The sequence below is a fragment of the Pelobates fuscus genome, chromosome 5 (assembly GCF_036172605.1).
Source record: "Pelobates fuscus isolate aPelFus1 chromosome 5, aPelFus1.pri, whole genome shotgun sequence".
NCBI classification, from domain to species: Eukaryota; Metazoa; Chordata; class Amphibia; order Anura; family Pelobatidae; genus Pelobates; species Pelobates fuscus.
The window spans coordinates 147,235,786-147,252,584 of record NC_086321.1 but is presented as its reverse complement, the minus strand read 5'-3'; the positions used below and the strand labels follow the sequence as shown (position 1 = coordinate 147,252,584).

Here is a 16,799-nt window from a genome sequence, read left to right as displayed (position 1 = left end):
CCTTCAGGCTTTTTGCTGTAAACACTGTCTTTTCAGAGAAAATGCAGTGGTTACATTACAACCTAGTGATAACTTCACTGTCCACTCCTCAGATGGCTGTTAGAGATCCTTCCTGGGTCATGGCTGCATAAAATGCATCCAAACATTCAGTATCTCCTCCCTTTGCATGCCACTACTAATGTATGTGCTGCATGTGTATAGAATGTATGTGATATACATAGTATGCATGTAGAATGTATGTGACATACACAGGAGAGAGCCCTCTCCTAAACAGCTAATAGATCAAAATTAAGAAAATAATTTTTCTTTACATTTTGATCTTTCAGGCAGTTGTTTAGTAGATAGTTCTCTAATGGTACCCTTATGTGAGATTGCATTTTAAGGATACCAAATTAGGTACCAAATTAGGAACTAAACAATGCTAAACAATTGAACGGTGAAATTTAAGAAAGCAAAAGCCCTTTTCTTAATTTTGCTGCCTCAGTTGCTTAGTAGATAAGTCGCTAATTTGGTACCCTTAATTATGGCAATTCCACATACGTCATTAAGGGGCGATCAAACTAAGGGAAAAGATCAAATTAAGGGGAAAAAATAGTCATTTTATAAACTTTGATCTTTCAAGCAGCTTCCTAATTTGGTATCCCCATGTGGCATTACTATTTTAAGGATACCAAATTAGGGAGCTATTTGATACACAACTCCCAAAATTGGTATCCTTTAGAGTAATGGCATTTGTACTTTGCTTCATTTCTGAAATTCTGTTAAATTCTGTTTTGTTCCATTTTGATAAATTCACTAATAGGAATGAAACAAACCAAAATACATGTTTTGGCTGTGCACATGTCTACTATATATGTACAAGATGAGGAGTTGAGGTTTAACTAATTAGCATGTATTTTGTATTTTTCCTTTTACTAATATGCATACTAAATTTTGTAGTAACATTCTCTACAACCTGCATGCTAGTAATTATAATGCTTATGATCTCCCCTTAATGAGAAAACATCATATACATTAACATTGAAACAAAGAAACATAGAATGTGACGGCAGCTAGGAACCATTTGGCCCATGTAATCTGCCCAATTTTCTAAATAATTGAATAAGTCCCTGGTCTTATCTCAGGCCTGGACTGGTCATCGGGCACACCGGGCAAATGCCCGGTGGGCCGCGTTGGCCATGGGCCGAGGCCGGCAGGGAGATCACAGGATCTCCCCTGCCGGTCTTTGCAGGGCCGGCACTATCCGAGCGCCAGCCGTTCTTCCCAATCCGGCCCTGCCTTATCTTAAGTATAGGATAGCCTTATGCCTATCCCACGCATGCTTAAACTCCCTCACTGTGTGAGAAACCACCTTGGACCTCGAGGGATCATAGCCCCATGCATTTAACATGTGGGGCTAGGGAAAACAGAGCACCCTTACACACATACACATTACAAACAGCCTATACCCTCCACATTACACAAAGGCAACAAACTCCCACATATTACACACAGACAGGGCACACCACACACACTACCCACTTCCAGCACACTCTGTAAGTAAGGTCAGAGTGAGACATACTTAAGAAGGGGCCCCGGTATTTCTAAATTAAAATCATTTTGTGGGTAACGACAAGTAGCTTGTAGCAAGGACTTCGCACTATGTACTCACCACCATTGCCACTGTGCTGGTACAGTATATGGTTGATTTTTGGATTACTGTTCCTATCGGACAAGAATATGTTGAATAATGTTTTTTCACTACTAAAAAATAAATAAAAATCTATGCAAGTGCGTAGATAGAAACTTATCAAGAAAAAAGGGACTATATTTCATTTCAATGAGTTTTACAAATTATTTCCAGAAAGGATGAATGCTGTCTGTAAAATTATTTTGACAAAGAGGGAACTGCAAGTTATTTAAAAGACCTATGTTAAAAAAAAAAAAAAAAAGAGATAGGAACTTTAGAAATAACGGACAGGATAGAGAGGAAAAGGTTAAAAATGTTGAAAGCTGTCCTACAGAAAGCATGGGCTTATAACTTGGCCTGTGTGTGCATAATAAAAAGCAAGAGACTGTGAAAAATCATTGAGGTTGACAGTCCTTGAGTGAATTCTATGTGAACTAATCAAGTCATCTGATGGATGGGAAGATGAGATCAGGACATGCTGTGGTATTCTCATATGAAGTCCTCAAAGCATAGTCCCTATCTCCCAATTTATCAGCACATGGAGCAGAGTTGTTTAGCACTAACACAAGAAGAAAGTCTTGGAGACATACAAAGGATAAATATTTGTTTTGCGGTCTTCATCTGGGCATTTGTTGCCTACTATACCAGCAGCTTGATAAACAGGAACAGATCAAGTTGTTCTTTAGAACAGAATGCCATTAGATTACCAGTTAGCAGCATAAGGAGGGCTACGAAAGGGAGTGACCATTACTGTACACACATAACAGATAAAACAGATGCTGAACTACATCTCAAGCTATTGAAGAATTGCTCTTAGATGTGCAAGGTAACAAACGAGCAATATTGCAGAATAAGCCAGCTACAGATTTCCTATTGCTCAAACATGATCATGGTTGTGAAGATTTTGAAGTGATGTTCACAAACACATAAATGACCTAAGAAAAGTGATTGACAACATATAGCAAGATGAAGGACTGTTTGGGCTAAGAGGCTGGTTGGGTAACTATGAAAAGAAAATACTAGTAGGCATCATAGCTGTTGGGATACTACTGCATATGCTATACCTCTACATTACTGTATTAAAAAGCATTTTCTGAGCTATTATGGAAAAAGTTAAAGCCAAAACCCTAGACACTGAAGGACAATATTTGACCCTCCCAAGTTAAATTGTGACAGCTGCTCAACTTGGAGAAGTGGGGCTTACACGGTCGTGGCTCCCGTCCAGGTTTCCAAATAATTCGTTTCCCCCCCCCCCCCCCCTCCCCATCATGCTCAGGTTTCCAAGTTGTTTGTTTTTTCCTGGCCCCAGATCACCGGGTAAGCCAGGTAATTTTGGAAGTGCAGCAATGTACTCAGATATTTTTCTGTCACTGGTGTTCACATTTGTGAACAAAGAGGGGATTCATGGACTTGATTTCTGTATTGTATACGAGGGTCTTCACCACTGAAAATTATTTTCTTACAATTACATTGCACAGTTAAGACTTCCTCTAGTGGCAGTCTGGTAGAAAGTATGTTATAATAATAATAAATAAGAATTTGTAAAAAACACAATATAAAAAAGGTGCTACTATCACCCACATGGGTCACTCCACCACACATACAAAGTGTAATACAAACAGAGAATAAAAATGGTGAGAGGAAACTTAATATATGGTTATATATATATATATATATTGTAACGGATCACCTGGCACCCTGACTTGGTACCTCCGTTAATGGATGCTCCTAGCGCTTCCTGAGGACTCCAAGCACTCTGGCAGACACCACAATCACCGAACCGATGCAGCATATGAATGCTATAGACCGTTGAATAGGAACCATACGAATAGGCTTACTCTCCTAGCAGTCAACTGGAACAGCATGCAATAAATCATTCCCCCAATAATGAGACGACACTTCACTTTGAGGGTTAAACAGGAACTCTGGACTGGCTCATCCAGCCTGGCTTTTATTTCCAACTCACACATACAGGCCACACCCAGGGGGAGGCATAAAAGAACCAATGACATAGATGTTACCTCCCACACATCCCCTCCCCTTAGTGTGACACATAATCCCATTATGCATACAGTTTAAAATATACTTTTACACAACTTTCATAACTTTGAAACCATATATCACATCCACATAAAAACCACATATTCAGACTCAGCATACTTTAAACATAAACACTCTCAAAAATCATACCAATCCCTTCAGTAAATAAAAAGTTACACGGAAGTCCTTTTATGACCGACCGCAAGCACCTTTTCTTGCCCAAAATAGTTCCATGGAGTTGGGCTGTGCGGTCGGTCCCTTCCTGGTATAAAAACGACTAAGTCCCGTTCGAAGTGTGTTCGGTACTCCGACTTTAGTCGAAGTGTCGAAGTGCAGTCGATGGTACGGGTCGGCGGTGTTCGAGTTAAAATGGCCGCCGCCACGTGGTCCTTTGTCCGATGCCGGTCACTTCGACACCTTCGGCACTTCGGCTGCATCCAAAGTGCCCTCTAGTAAGTGCCAATCCTTCTCCCATAGTCATTAAATGGGCGAACACTGTTCTTAAAGGGTCCAATCTCCCAGGGCCATAATCGCTGGGCAGGAGGCTAGCAACCAGGCCTCTCCAGTTCACAGTGGCGAAGCTGGTTTCGCCACATATATATATATATATATATATATATATATATATATATTTCAAACAAATCATAATCCTGAAATATAAAAAAGACAGGAAAACATGCATAGGGTAATATAGTTTGAATAAGATTGTATTAACAGTGGATGATCAGTCTCACTCACATGTTTCTGAGCCACTTAAAATAAGCTGGCTCAGACTAAAAGTGTAGAATACACAGGTAAAGGTGGTCTCTGGATAAGAAGACGGGCAAAATTCCTTATTCCTTTCTTTCAAATAGAATCAAGGATGCAGGATACTAATAAAGAATGTATTGAACAAATGCACAGCAAATAAAATCCAAATAAAAGCCCATCAAGTACCAATAATACACCTAACTCTTTATTTGTATCTCCAACACTGCTCCTGTCCCTTGTGTCTCTCCATCCATCCTCCCTACCCCTTGCTTGTGTTTTAACTCTGCTCCCTACCATTTATGTGTCTCTTTAGCCCCCACCCTGTATCTGTGTCTTCAGCCTCCCTCCCTACCCTTTACATGCCACCCCATTGTCAGTCTCTCAAATCATTTTTATCTGGTCTTATGTTACTCCAATCACACTCATACCCCTAATATGTCTCCCAAGACCCCTCTTCACTCTTTATATGTTTCTCCAGACCACCTATTACCCTTTATATGTATCTTTAGAGTCCCTCCTTACCCTTTACATATCTCTCCAGACCCCATCCTAACTGAGGATTAGACTCTGTTTGTTCCAAGGTGCATGCAATGAGAGGCGAGGATAACAGTGAATGTCCTATCCTTGCCCCCTCTATTCTCTCAACATTGGCATAGATGGCACCACTGTTTACATAGGTTAAGGGGAGCTCACACTGTTTTTAGTTTTTTTTTATGTATATAGTACAGTTACATAATCATGAACACAGAATCAACAAAACAATATAAAATGAATTACACATTTTCTTAAAGGAACACTCCAAGCACCTTAATAACTGCAGCCTTGGTGCCCCTCCAGTGTAAGTAGAAAACTTACTTGGTGTCCACTGGGCATCCACCACTACTTATTCTGGGAGAGCACTAGGGTACTCTAGGCATCATAGCCATCACAACAGGCTGTAGTGGTTCTGGTGCTTGGGATGTTCCTCTAATACTAAATCTTGCAGAATAATTTCATCAGAACCAAATTTGTGGACTTTTCACATGTTTCATGTATGTGCTGCTACAGGATTAAAGGAAACCTAACCCCAATCCTAGTCCCAACTCTATATTTGAAAATCATCTAATGTAAAGGATGAGGTATGTTTGTGTTCTAGAGACATCCCTAAACCATATTATCCAGCGTGTCCTCATAAAGGAACACTATAGTGTCAGGAATACAAGCCTGTATTCCTGACACTATAGTCTTAAAAACACAGTTTAGGTTCTGGCCCCCTGACCTCCCTTTAAAAAGGTAGTTTACTTTTTAGCACAGTGCAGGTCTCGGTGTGGCTGGGCCACATCCTGCTACACCTTCTTGGCTGAGATCATATTTGATAATCTCAGTCAATCCAGTGCTTTCCTATGAGGCTATTGAATCAATGTATCTCTAAGGGGAGTGTTCAGTGCCTCCCTGTGCAGCATTAACCCAAGAAGCACCTCTAGTGGCTGAGTGACTGCCACTAGAGGTGTTACAAGGCACCAATGTAAACACTGCATTTTCTCTAAAAAGGAAGTGTTTATATTAAAATGCCTGCAGGGACTGACTACACCCACCAGAACAACTACAATAAGCTGTAGTTGTTCTGGTGACTATAGTGTCCCTTTAACCCCTTAAGGACACATGTGTGTGACATGTCATGATTCCCTTTTATTTACATGGCCGCTGCAGATCGCGGTCGGGGGGCATGCCTGGCCCCCCAGGCAGCCCCCCTGTGCCTGGGGACCGCGGTCTGCAGCTTCCGATCGCAGTGACAGGCTGTCACTGCGATCGGTATTTACCATGTGTCAGCCGATTTTAAAATCGGCTGACACATGGAGCCGCGGCATTTTCAATCTGCAGATCGCGGTCGGGGGACATGCCTGGCCCCCCAGGCAGTCCCCCTGCGGTCAGTGACTGCGATCTGCAGAGTATGATCGCAGTGACAGCCTGTCACTGCGATCAGAGGTTACTATGTGTCAGCCTATTGGCTGACACATGTAACTACAGGCAGGATCCCCCTGCAGATCACGGTGGGGGGCATGCCTGGCCACCCAGGCACTCCCCCTGTGGCCAATTACCATGATCTGCAGGAGGTGATCACAGTGACAGCCTGTCACTGTGATCACTGATCCTGTGTGTCAGCCAGTGATGTAAAATCACTGGCTGACACTGTCTCTGCCCCTCTGCTCCCCTCTTAACCCCTTAAAGTTAAAAATAAAATAAATTACAGTTACACATCAAATATACTTAGATCATTTATATATATATTATATATATGATCTAAGTATATATATATATATATATATATATATATAGACACACACATTTACACATACACTAAGTGTATTTTAATATTTATATATATATAATTATATATATATTAAGATCAAAATACACGTAGAAGGATATTGATTAAATATATACATAATTATAATTATATATATATATTTTATAATAAAAAATATATAAATACGTTAAAAAAAAAAAAATAATAATAATTAAAAATATATATATGTGTGTAATTTCGTTCTAACTGTATTTTGATATTAATATATATATATTGATATCAAAATACACGTAGAACGAAATAATATATATATGTATATACCTAAGTATATACGTATACATCACTATATGTATACCTATATATAAATAAAAATAATTGTAAAAAATTATATACATATATATATATATACATATATATATATCCACACACGTGTATATATAAAATTTTTACATATATATTTATGTAATAATTTTACATAATTAGGTATCCTAATTAATTACAATTAGCGGGACCTGCCTAACAACCCAGGCCGAAAGTATAGGGAATTTAATTTGCTAGCACTATATTTAACCCTATAACTTTCCAAGACACTATAAAACCTGTACATGGGGGGTACTGTTTTACTCGGGAGACATTGCTGAACACAAATATTTGTGTTTCAAAACCGTAAAATGTATTACAACAATGATATCGTCAGGGAAAGTGAAATTTATTGCATTTTTCGCACACAAACGGCACTTACACTGACGATATTTTTGCTCTAATACTTTTTACTGTTTTGAAACACAAATATTTGTGTTCAGCAAAGTCACCTGAGTATAACAGTACCCCTCATGTACAGGTTTTAGGGTGTTTTCAAAAGTTACAGAGTCAAACATAAGGCTTGCGTTTTAGTTTTTTCACAATGAAATTCGCCAGATTGGTTACGTTGGCTTTGAGACCGTATAGTAGCCCAGAAATAAGAATTACCTCCATAATGGCATACCATTTGCAAAAGTAGACAACCCAAGGTATTGCAAATGGGGTATGTTCAGTCTTTTTTAGTAGCCACTTAGTCACAAACACTGGCCAAAATTGGCTTTCAAATTAGTTTTTTGCATTTTTCACACACAAACAAATATTAACGTTAACTTTGGCTAATGTTTGTGACCAAGTGGCTACTAAAAAGACTGGACATACCCCATTTGCAATACCTTGGGTTGTCTACTTTTGCAAATGGTATGCCATCATGGGGGTAATTCTCATTCCTGGGCTACCATACAGTCTCAAAGGCAACGTAACCAAACTGGCAAATTTCAATGTGAAAAAACTGAAAAGTGTAACATGCTTTATTTGACCCTGTAACTTCCCAAAACACCATGAAACCTGTACATAGGGGGTACTATTTTACACGTGAGACATCGCTGAATACAAATATGTGTATTTTATTGCAGTAAAAGCAAACAGTATTATGACATTCACAGTTAGAATGTCACATAGAACTAAGAAAATGTAAAAAAAATCTTATTTTCTCTAATTTTTTTATATTGTATTCATATTAAGTTATGTTCCATAGCTAAATATTTGATGTTAAATGAAAGCCCTGTTTCCCCTGAATAAAATGATATATAATAAGTGTGGGTGCATTTAATATGAAAGAGGTGAATTACGGTTGGACAGACATATAGCGCAAATGCCAGGTTTTGTTTACTTTTTTTTGGATCACAACTTGCACATTTGGCTGCGGTCTTAAGGGGTTAACTCATGGATGGCATTGTGTCTCAGGGCTCTTTTGATCACTGAAAACAATCTCGGACACCTGTGATAATTACATTGCCAGGTGAGCCCAATTTAAGGAAAAAAATACTAAAGGAGGGTGTTCCACATTATTAAGCAGAGCGCCATTTTCATGCAATATGAGGAAGAAAAAGGATCTCTCTGCTGCCGAAAAGAGTGAAATAGTTCAATGCCTTGGACGAGGTATGAAAACATTCGATATTTCACGAAAACTTAAGCGTGATCATCGCACTATTAAGAGATTTGTGGCTGATTCAGAGCAGAGACGGGTTCATGCAGATAAAGGCACATTGAGGAAGATTTCTGCCAGATCCATGCATCGGATCAAGAGAGCAGCTGCTAAAATACCATTACATAGCAGCAAACAGATATTTGAAGCTGCTGGTGCCATGGACATCAAGGTGTAGAGTCCTTCAGAGTCTTGCAACTGTGCATAAACCTTCTATTCGGCCACCACTAACCAATGCTCACAAGCAGAAACGGCTGCATTGGGCAGAAAAATACATGAAGACTCATTTTCAAACAGTCCTGTTCACTGATGAGTGCCGTGCAACCCTGGATGGTCCAGATGGATGGAGTAGTGGATGGTTGGTGGACGGCCACCCTGTTCCAACAAGGCTGCGACGTCAGCAAGGCGGTGGTGGAATCATGTTTTGGGCCGGAATCATGGGAAGAGAGCTGGTCGGCCCCTTTAGGGTCCCCGAAGGTGTAAAGATGACCTCTGCAAAGTATGTGGCGTTTCTGACTGACCACTTTCTTCCCTGGTACAGAAGGAAGAACTATGTTTTCCGTAATAAAATCATCTTCATGCATGACAATGCACCATCTCATGCTGCAAAGAATACCTTTGCATCAGTGGCTGCTATGGGGATAAAAGGAGAGAAAGTCATGTTGTGGCCTCCATCCTCCCCTGACCTCAATCCTATTGAGAACATTTGGAGCATCCTCAAGCAAAAGATCCATGAGGGTGGGAGGCAGTTTACATCCAAACAGCAGCTCTGGGAGGCTATTCTGACATATTGCAAACAAATTCAAACAGAAACTGTCCAAAAACTCACAAGTTCAATGAATGCTAAAATGTAACGTGACCTGTTAAAATGTTTAAAAAGTTAAAATGTTGTTATAAGGGGCGGGGCCGGACCGCCATGCTGACCGGTCGCATGGTGGAGGGGCTCCGGAGGAACCGGGTCCTTAAGCCAAAACGGGCAACCCATTGCTCTCGCACAAAGACTGGAACACTCACTCAGCGGTGGGGAGGGTAGCGCACTCCGAGATCGGGAGTTTCGGACCCCCCCCAAGGGAAGCAAGAGGCTTTGGAGACCACGGCCTACACTGAGGGAGGCAGGGTGGACGGCCGCTGCCCTGCCAGCCCCCACCCCACGCTGCCACGAGCTTGATGACAGCTTGCCGGTCCCGTTCTCCCCCCTCTGGGCCGGGGGGGATATCCCGGTCCACACTGGGAAAGATCCAGGCAGACTGAGGGGCGCCGAACACCCAAGGCTCACAGGGAAAGATGGCGGCTCCTCAGCACCTCCTTCTCACCACTCTGGCGATTTGGAGCCGCACCGACTGTGCAGAGAACACAGCAACAAGACCACCACTGAACCCAACCGAGGAGGGAGTGGGGCCTCCAGACGGTCTGCCTGCAACGCATGCCCCCCCCCGGACGGTGAGAGGAACCGGAGCGGCATCATGAGCCCACTGATGCATGTCATAACCAGTCGAGTGCCAATATCGGCTGGCTTCCTAACAAGGAGGGGGAAAACAGACCAGACCTGCCACGACCAAAAGGCAACTAAGAGGAGCTCCCCATCATCTGGCACCATGTCGAAAGGCTCTGTAAACCTGCCAGGGACAGTAACCTCCAAACGACATCGTCTGCACAATCTACACAAGACCAGAGGAATCCACATCTAGACACAGATCTGGCTCTATCACAGCTCGACACATGCCAGCTAAGAACGAACACTTTTAGAAGCAACATGCAGCCATACCTCTACCTCCCCTCTAGGTCTAACAAGGACACATGTATCAATACAGACTGCTCACCCAGTGGATCTCAACTTAAGCCTTTTCATCTTAAACAGCAAGTTCACATATTTGCTCTCTCAACGTGTGCTGATGTACAAGGTTCATGACTTATGATGTTTAGTCTATACTGTTACATAGCCAAATCTAGCAATGCAGGTCTACGTTAAAAGGTAAATGATGCCAGTACTCATCACAGAATAGAACCTAAAGGTTTAATTGCAGGGATGATGCCCATCCTGTTTCCAGTCTATTATTCCGCATATTCATGTAATTGTAGCTACTGGTGGATTAAATAGTCTGACAGATAAAAACCATTACCACAATGCACCGTACAGTCTTTGAGTAATAGTAATGCTTTAATGATGCTCTAATGACATATCAGACCAAACTTGTTTATACGATAGTTCTACTATTGAAGTTAAAGTTGCTTATAAGACGGAACCGACCTAGTCTGTATACAATGTGAAACCACTTTAAACGCTGCAGAAGCAGTACTGACATAACTGACCAAACCTACCTACTAAGTTGACCCACAGTTACTGTTGCCGCTCTACCGACTTAACTGGCTAAACTTACTTACCTGTATGTATATGTGCCTTACTTGTGTCATCGATAGACTAAACTATACAGTAACTAAACCTAACTATAATTAAGCGTAACTACAGTTACTACATGTCCTTATTACCTCACAGCACATGTATTGTCTCACTGTGAATAAGCTTGTTTTTCCTTTTTCTTTAAAAAAAAAAAGTGCAGCCCATCTTGAACTTATATGTTAACACATTGTCATTACTATTGTAACTCCTGTTATAAGTCATAGCAAAAGTTTGTACTTAACACTGCACGCCTAAAATAAAGAATAAAAAAAAAAAAAAAAAAAAAAAAAAAATGTTGTTATAAGTTTGATTGAAATAGCTTTTGATTTCAGTAAATATGCTGCAAACACAACAAACGACAATTTTCAGTTCTTTACAACCTATAAAGTGTTTTGAAACTTACTGTGCGTAATAATTTGGAACAGTGCATTGTAAGTTTTTTATGTTTAAAAAAAAAATACATTCATCATTAGGAGGTTTGTTCAATAAAATTTGAATTGTACTCTTAATAGTTGATAACATGAGAATTATGCTGTTATTTACATCAATTATTTAGGTAAATGAGAAGAATATAATTTGCATAATAATTTGGAACAGGGTGTATATATATATATATAAATAAAAATAATTACAAAAATTATATTATATAATCTTACATAATTAGGCCATTATATTAATTAATATTTACGGGACCTGCCTGACAACCCAGGTCAAAAGTCCAGGGAATTTAATTTGCTAGCAGTATATATATTTTTTTAATTCTTTATTTTTATTGTGCATAAGTTAACAAGTCATCCTGCACCGTCACAATAACGAGTGCAAGAACATGCATAAAACACAATGAAACAGATTACATAAGGTATTGATCTTCATGAGTTATCGCTGGCTTCATTTCGCTGCTTCAGCACATTTTTATATTTAAGGGTATTGCTGCTTAGTTGTATAAATCGGCATTTGTGCTAGGCACATTTATGAGAAACAAAACAGAAAGCTTATTTTTGCAGTGAAGACAGAAGCTAAGGTCCTATAGATGCTTAATCACATATTAAAACATATTTTAAACAAGGTTGTAGCGAGTACTTATGTTCGTTGCTAATAGGCTATACATATATATCAGCCTCAGTGGTATGCATTGTTAATGAGTATTTAAATACAGAGTATGAGATTTGCATTTGAAATAAAAACATGCTTGATAGTATAGACTATATGCTTTAAGTGACATGAGAATCACCTAGTCTGATGTGTGGCTAAACAAGATAAACTTGGCTGCTAAACTGACTGTAAAGTTGTTATTTATAGACAGATTATCTTATGTGTAGGTAGGCTAGGTGTCAGTAGGTGAAGTATATACTTTCCAGTCCTATGGAGTACAGAGCTTTTGTCCCTTGTGTGTCAGTCCTGGATGGGATATTCTGCGTTCCGTTTAGAGTACCCTTGGGTGCTGTAATTAGGGCTCCAGGGACACTGATTGGCATTTGTCCCTGTCAACCGATTCCCTTTGGTGGTATGCCGATGGAGCCCGTCTCTGTGTCTCTGGGTACTGCCGCGGTGTAAGTGCGGTGTAAGGGGGGTCCCTCCTGCCCCAGGCTTTTATGATGACCGGCATTTCTGTGCCACAAGTCCGGTTGCTGCAAAAGTCTGGGTTTCGTCCTCTTGTGGAGGTTCCGGAGGGTCTGGTGGTCTGTCGCCGCTTGTGGCGCTTGCACCTCCGTTTGTGTGGGTAATGCCTCTGGGTTTGAACCCTCGTGGCCTTCAGCCTGAGAGGGCCCTTTGGTTTAGCAGGAGCTGAGTAATATGGCGCTGTGCCCGAGGGTGGCCCCTTCGCTCCGCGTCAAGCACTTCTTTTGCCGGGAGCTCTTGACATGCTGTCTGCTCCATCTGCAGCCGCCTCTGCAGCCTGTCCCAGAAGCACCTGAATATTTGTTCCAGCCGATGCTGGGAGTCGGCGGTGGTGGAAGAATGATGCCCTGGACTTGGCTGCAGGCCCGGTGTTTCAGGTGAGCAGGCAGCTGCCATTTTGTGGTCGCCACGAGGGAGAAGATTTCCGGGGTTGTTGCTCTGCATACAGGACTGGAGCTCGGCTGACTGCTCCAGGCGCTTGTTGCGGACCGGGATGACCCCCACCGGTCCAGGGGGGGAGGGTAGGAAGAGCGGCCGTCCCCTCCCGCCTCGAGCCCCATTAGGCCTCAGTAGCTTGATCGTGGCACCCGGTTGTCGATCCGCTAACGTTTGGTAGCAGGTTGGTCGCCTGGGTGTTCCCCTGCTTGTTAATAGCTAACCAGGAGACAGACACGCCAAGTTTTTTTTTTCCCCCAAAACAGTCGTTTTGGATCGGGAGCTGGGACTCCGCATGTCTGCTCAGCTTGCCTGCTTGGCTCTGCCCCCCGCTAGCACTATATTTAACCCTGTAACTTTCCAAGACACCATAAACCCTGTACATGGGGGGTACTGTTTTACTCTGAAGACTTCACTGAACACAAATTTTGAATCCATACGGCTACCATACGGTCTCAAAGGCAACGTAACCAATATGGAGCATTTCAATGTGAAAGAACTGAAAAATTTAACATGCTATATTTGACCCTGTAACTTCCCAAAACACCATAAAACCTGTACATAGGGGGTACTGTTTTAAACATGAGATTTCGGTGAATACAAATATGTGAAAAGCAAACAGTATTATAACATTCACAGTTAAAATGTCACGTAGAACTAAAATAAGTTTTAAAATTCTTAATTTCTCCCATTTTTTATATTTTATTATTTATTAAATTATGTTTCATAGCTAAATATTTGATGTTAAATGAAAGCCCTGTTTCCCCTGAATAAAATGATATATAATAAGTGTAGGTGCACTTAATATGAAAGAGGTGAATTACGCCTGAACAGACATACAGCGCAAATTCAAGTTTTTGTTTACGTTTTGTTCACAACGTGTACACTTGGCTCAGTCCTTAAGGGGTTAATGAAGCAGTTTGGTGTATTGATCATGCCTCGGCAGTCTCACTGCTCAATTATCTGTCATTTAGGAGTTAAATCACTTTGTTTATGCAGCCATGAATTTTGAATGAAATTAGGCAGTGGTGTTGGCCCCAATTAAACATGCTTAAAGTGTACAGTGATTAGAATAAAATTACACTTACAGTGTTATTCAATAATGAATTTTAATAAAAATATGGAATTTTAACTATAGGAAAAAAAACCTGAAATGGAAACAAAGCTGCCTTCAATCAATGTTTTCAGTTGATCTATTTTAAAATAGATCAACCAATAATACGTTTCCTGGCGAATTTATGACAATTCTGGAATTAGTAAATAACCCTGAAAAAAAAAAAGAAATTCACCAGTACTGTGCAAATTGATCCATGCAAACGACAGGACCTGGTGTGATGTAATTTACCGATATACAAGGCTTCAACTCAAATATATTTCTCCACCGAGTGAAGACCAGTGCCGGAGTGGAAGAGAGGGTTAGTGGAGCCACAGTTTAAAACTAAATCAATGTAGAGTAAATGGGTTAATGGAGTTTCACATATTTTTATGAATGCTACTGGTAAATATTTGTCCATTTAGACAGATTGATTAGTATAAAAATGTTATATCACATGTCTATATCTTTCTTTTTCTTCACAGTATTGTAGATAATGGATTCCTGCACAATTCTATTTGGCATAATTGCCTTTCTCACAGCAACGTTGTACATCGCCTATAAAAGAAACCGTGGCATGACAAAGATTTACATGCATGAGATATGGCAAGCAATCAAAAATGTATTACTGTGTCAGTCAAAGGAACAGCGGATTTTGGAGTTTGTGCAGAAGAATGCCGTACGCGGGGACCCTCAGAGCGTTGTTGATAATATTGACAAATATTGCAACCAGAGGGAATGGGCCATGAACGTTGGAGATCAAAAGGGTAAAAACTCAATCCAGTGATATGTTGAAGTTAACAGAACATTTATGAAAAGAGAGCCTACGTTAACTGATTCATACATAAAAAAAACAAAAAAACATCTTAAATGGGCAGAATAAAAAAAAGAATGTAGGCACACAATGTGTGCAATTGACAAAAACATAATTTACAATTGAGTATAAAAACAATGGGAAAAAAAGCATTTTGTCTAACTTTTCATGCACATATATGCGTATGTTTGTGGCCTGTGTGCATATAAATATAAAGGACTGTAATGTTAGTACTAACAGTCTCCATAAACCTGTTCACATCTTTAGTTACATTATAGTCAACTTTCAGCCATCCTCAGAACAGAAATATTATATATATATATATATAGAACATATATAGTAAGGGGAAAGTGACCTTAAAGGGACACTATAGACACCAGAACCTTAATGTGCTTATAGACACCAGAAACCTTATGTGCTGGTTCTGGCGTCTATAGCCTGTCTTTCAGGCTGTGCACTGTAAACACTACTTTGTTAGAGAAGCAGCAGTGCTGCCTATTAATACCTTTAGGTGCAATCACTCAGACGGCCACTAGAGGTGCTTCCTTGTAAAGTACTGCACAGTGTGCAGCACCTATGTTCAGCGTCTCCACGCTCTCCATGGAGGGGCTGAAAGTTCCCCATATGAGGAAATGCTGATTGGTGCTTCACAGTGTTTTCCGCTGCGCATGTGAAATAGCCTCCCACTGCTTTCCTATGGGAAAACATTGGATTTGCTGAGATCATCAGAAGTTTGAGACAAGGCCAACTGCAGCAAGATAGGGGGGCCAAGGAGCTAATCCTGCATGCCAGCACCATAGTTTCAGAAAGAAATACATGTTTGTATTCCTGACTATAGTGTTCCTTTAAATTGATTCAGGATTGCCGCCCTGTGTGTTCTTACAGGCTAACATACTGACTTCAGGAAGGGAAAGGGGACATAGACACAAGGGTGGCAATACGAGGAGATATGGAAAGTGGTACAAGTTTGGGGGGGGGGGGAATATTGGGAGTGGGACACAAGTTCAAAACACTTGTCACTTAATACTTGAGACTGACTTGCCAACTATATTTCATAAAAGTAATGTGATGTGGTTATTTGTCATAGTGTGTACAAAACCAGTTTTTGCCTAGATATCACGCTAAACACAATTAACTTAGTGTTTAAAATGATTTCATTTCAGGCTTGATCCTTGATAAAATAGTGAAGGAGACTAATCCATCTGTCCTGCTGGAGCTAGGCACGTACTGTGGGTATTCAGCTGTCCGGATAGGTCGGTTGTTAAAGCCTGGTGCCCGTTTCTATACTTTGGAAATTAATCCAACCTTTGCTGCAATAGCTAAGCAGATGATTGAATTTGCTGAGCTTAAGGACAAGGTACGTACATGATTTAAGATATGAACTTTTGGGTCATTTATACTTACACTATAAAGAAACGGGACACACCTGCTAATTATTGAATTCAGACGTTTAAATCAGACTCATTGCCACAGGTGTATAAAATCAAACTAACCGTGCAGTCTGCATTTACAAACATTTGTGAATAAAATGGGTTGTTCTAAAGCGCTCGGTGAATGTTAGCGTGGTACTGTGATTGGATGCCATCTTTGTAATAAGCCCGTTTGTGAAACTTTATCCATGTTATTGTCCACCTCTCCCAAATAGTACTATGTCCAGCACGTAATCAGCCCACCCAGGTGAATAGGGT

At 40.6% G+C, this 16,799-nt stretch overlaps 1 protein-coding gene across 4 annotated transcripts in view; it reads left to right on the top strand.

The window, feature by feature from the left end:
* LOC134610981 (catechol O-methyltransferase-like) overlaps positions 1-16,799 on the top strand; it is a 73,265-nt gene that overhangs the window by 35,748 nt on the left and 20,718 nt on the right. For all 4 annotated transcript variants that reach the window (XM_063454438.1, XM_063454439.1, XM_063454436.1 and 1 more), the window contains exons 2-3: positions 14,783-15,064; positions 16,275-16,468. In XM_063454438.1, the coding sequence (XP_063310508.1) occupies positions 14,794-15,064; positions 16,275-16,468 (465 nt within the window). In that variant the 5' untranslated portion in view covers positions 14,783-14,793. The remainder of the gene's footprint in view (positions 1-14,782; positions 15,065-16,274; positions 16,469-16,799) is intronic.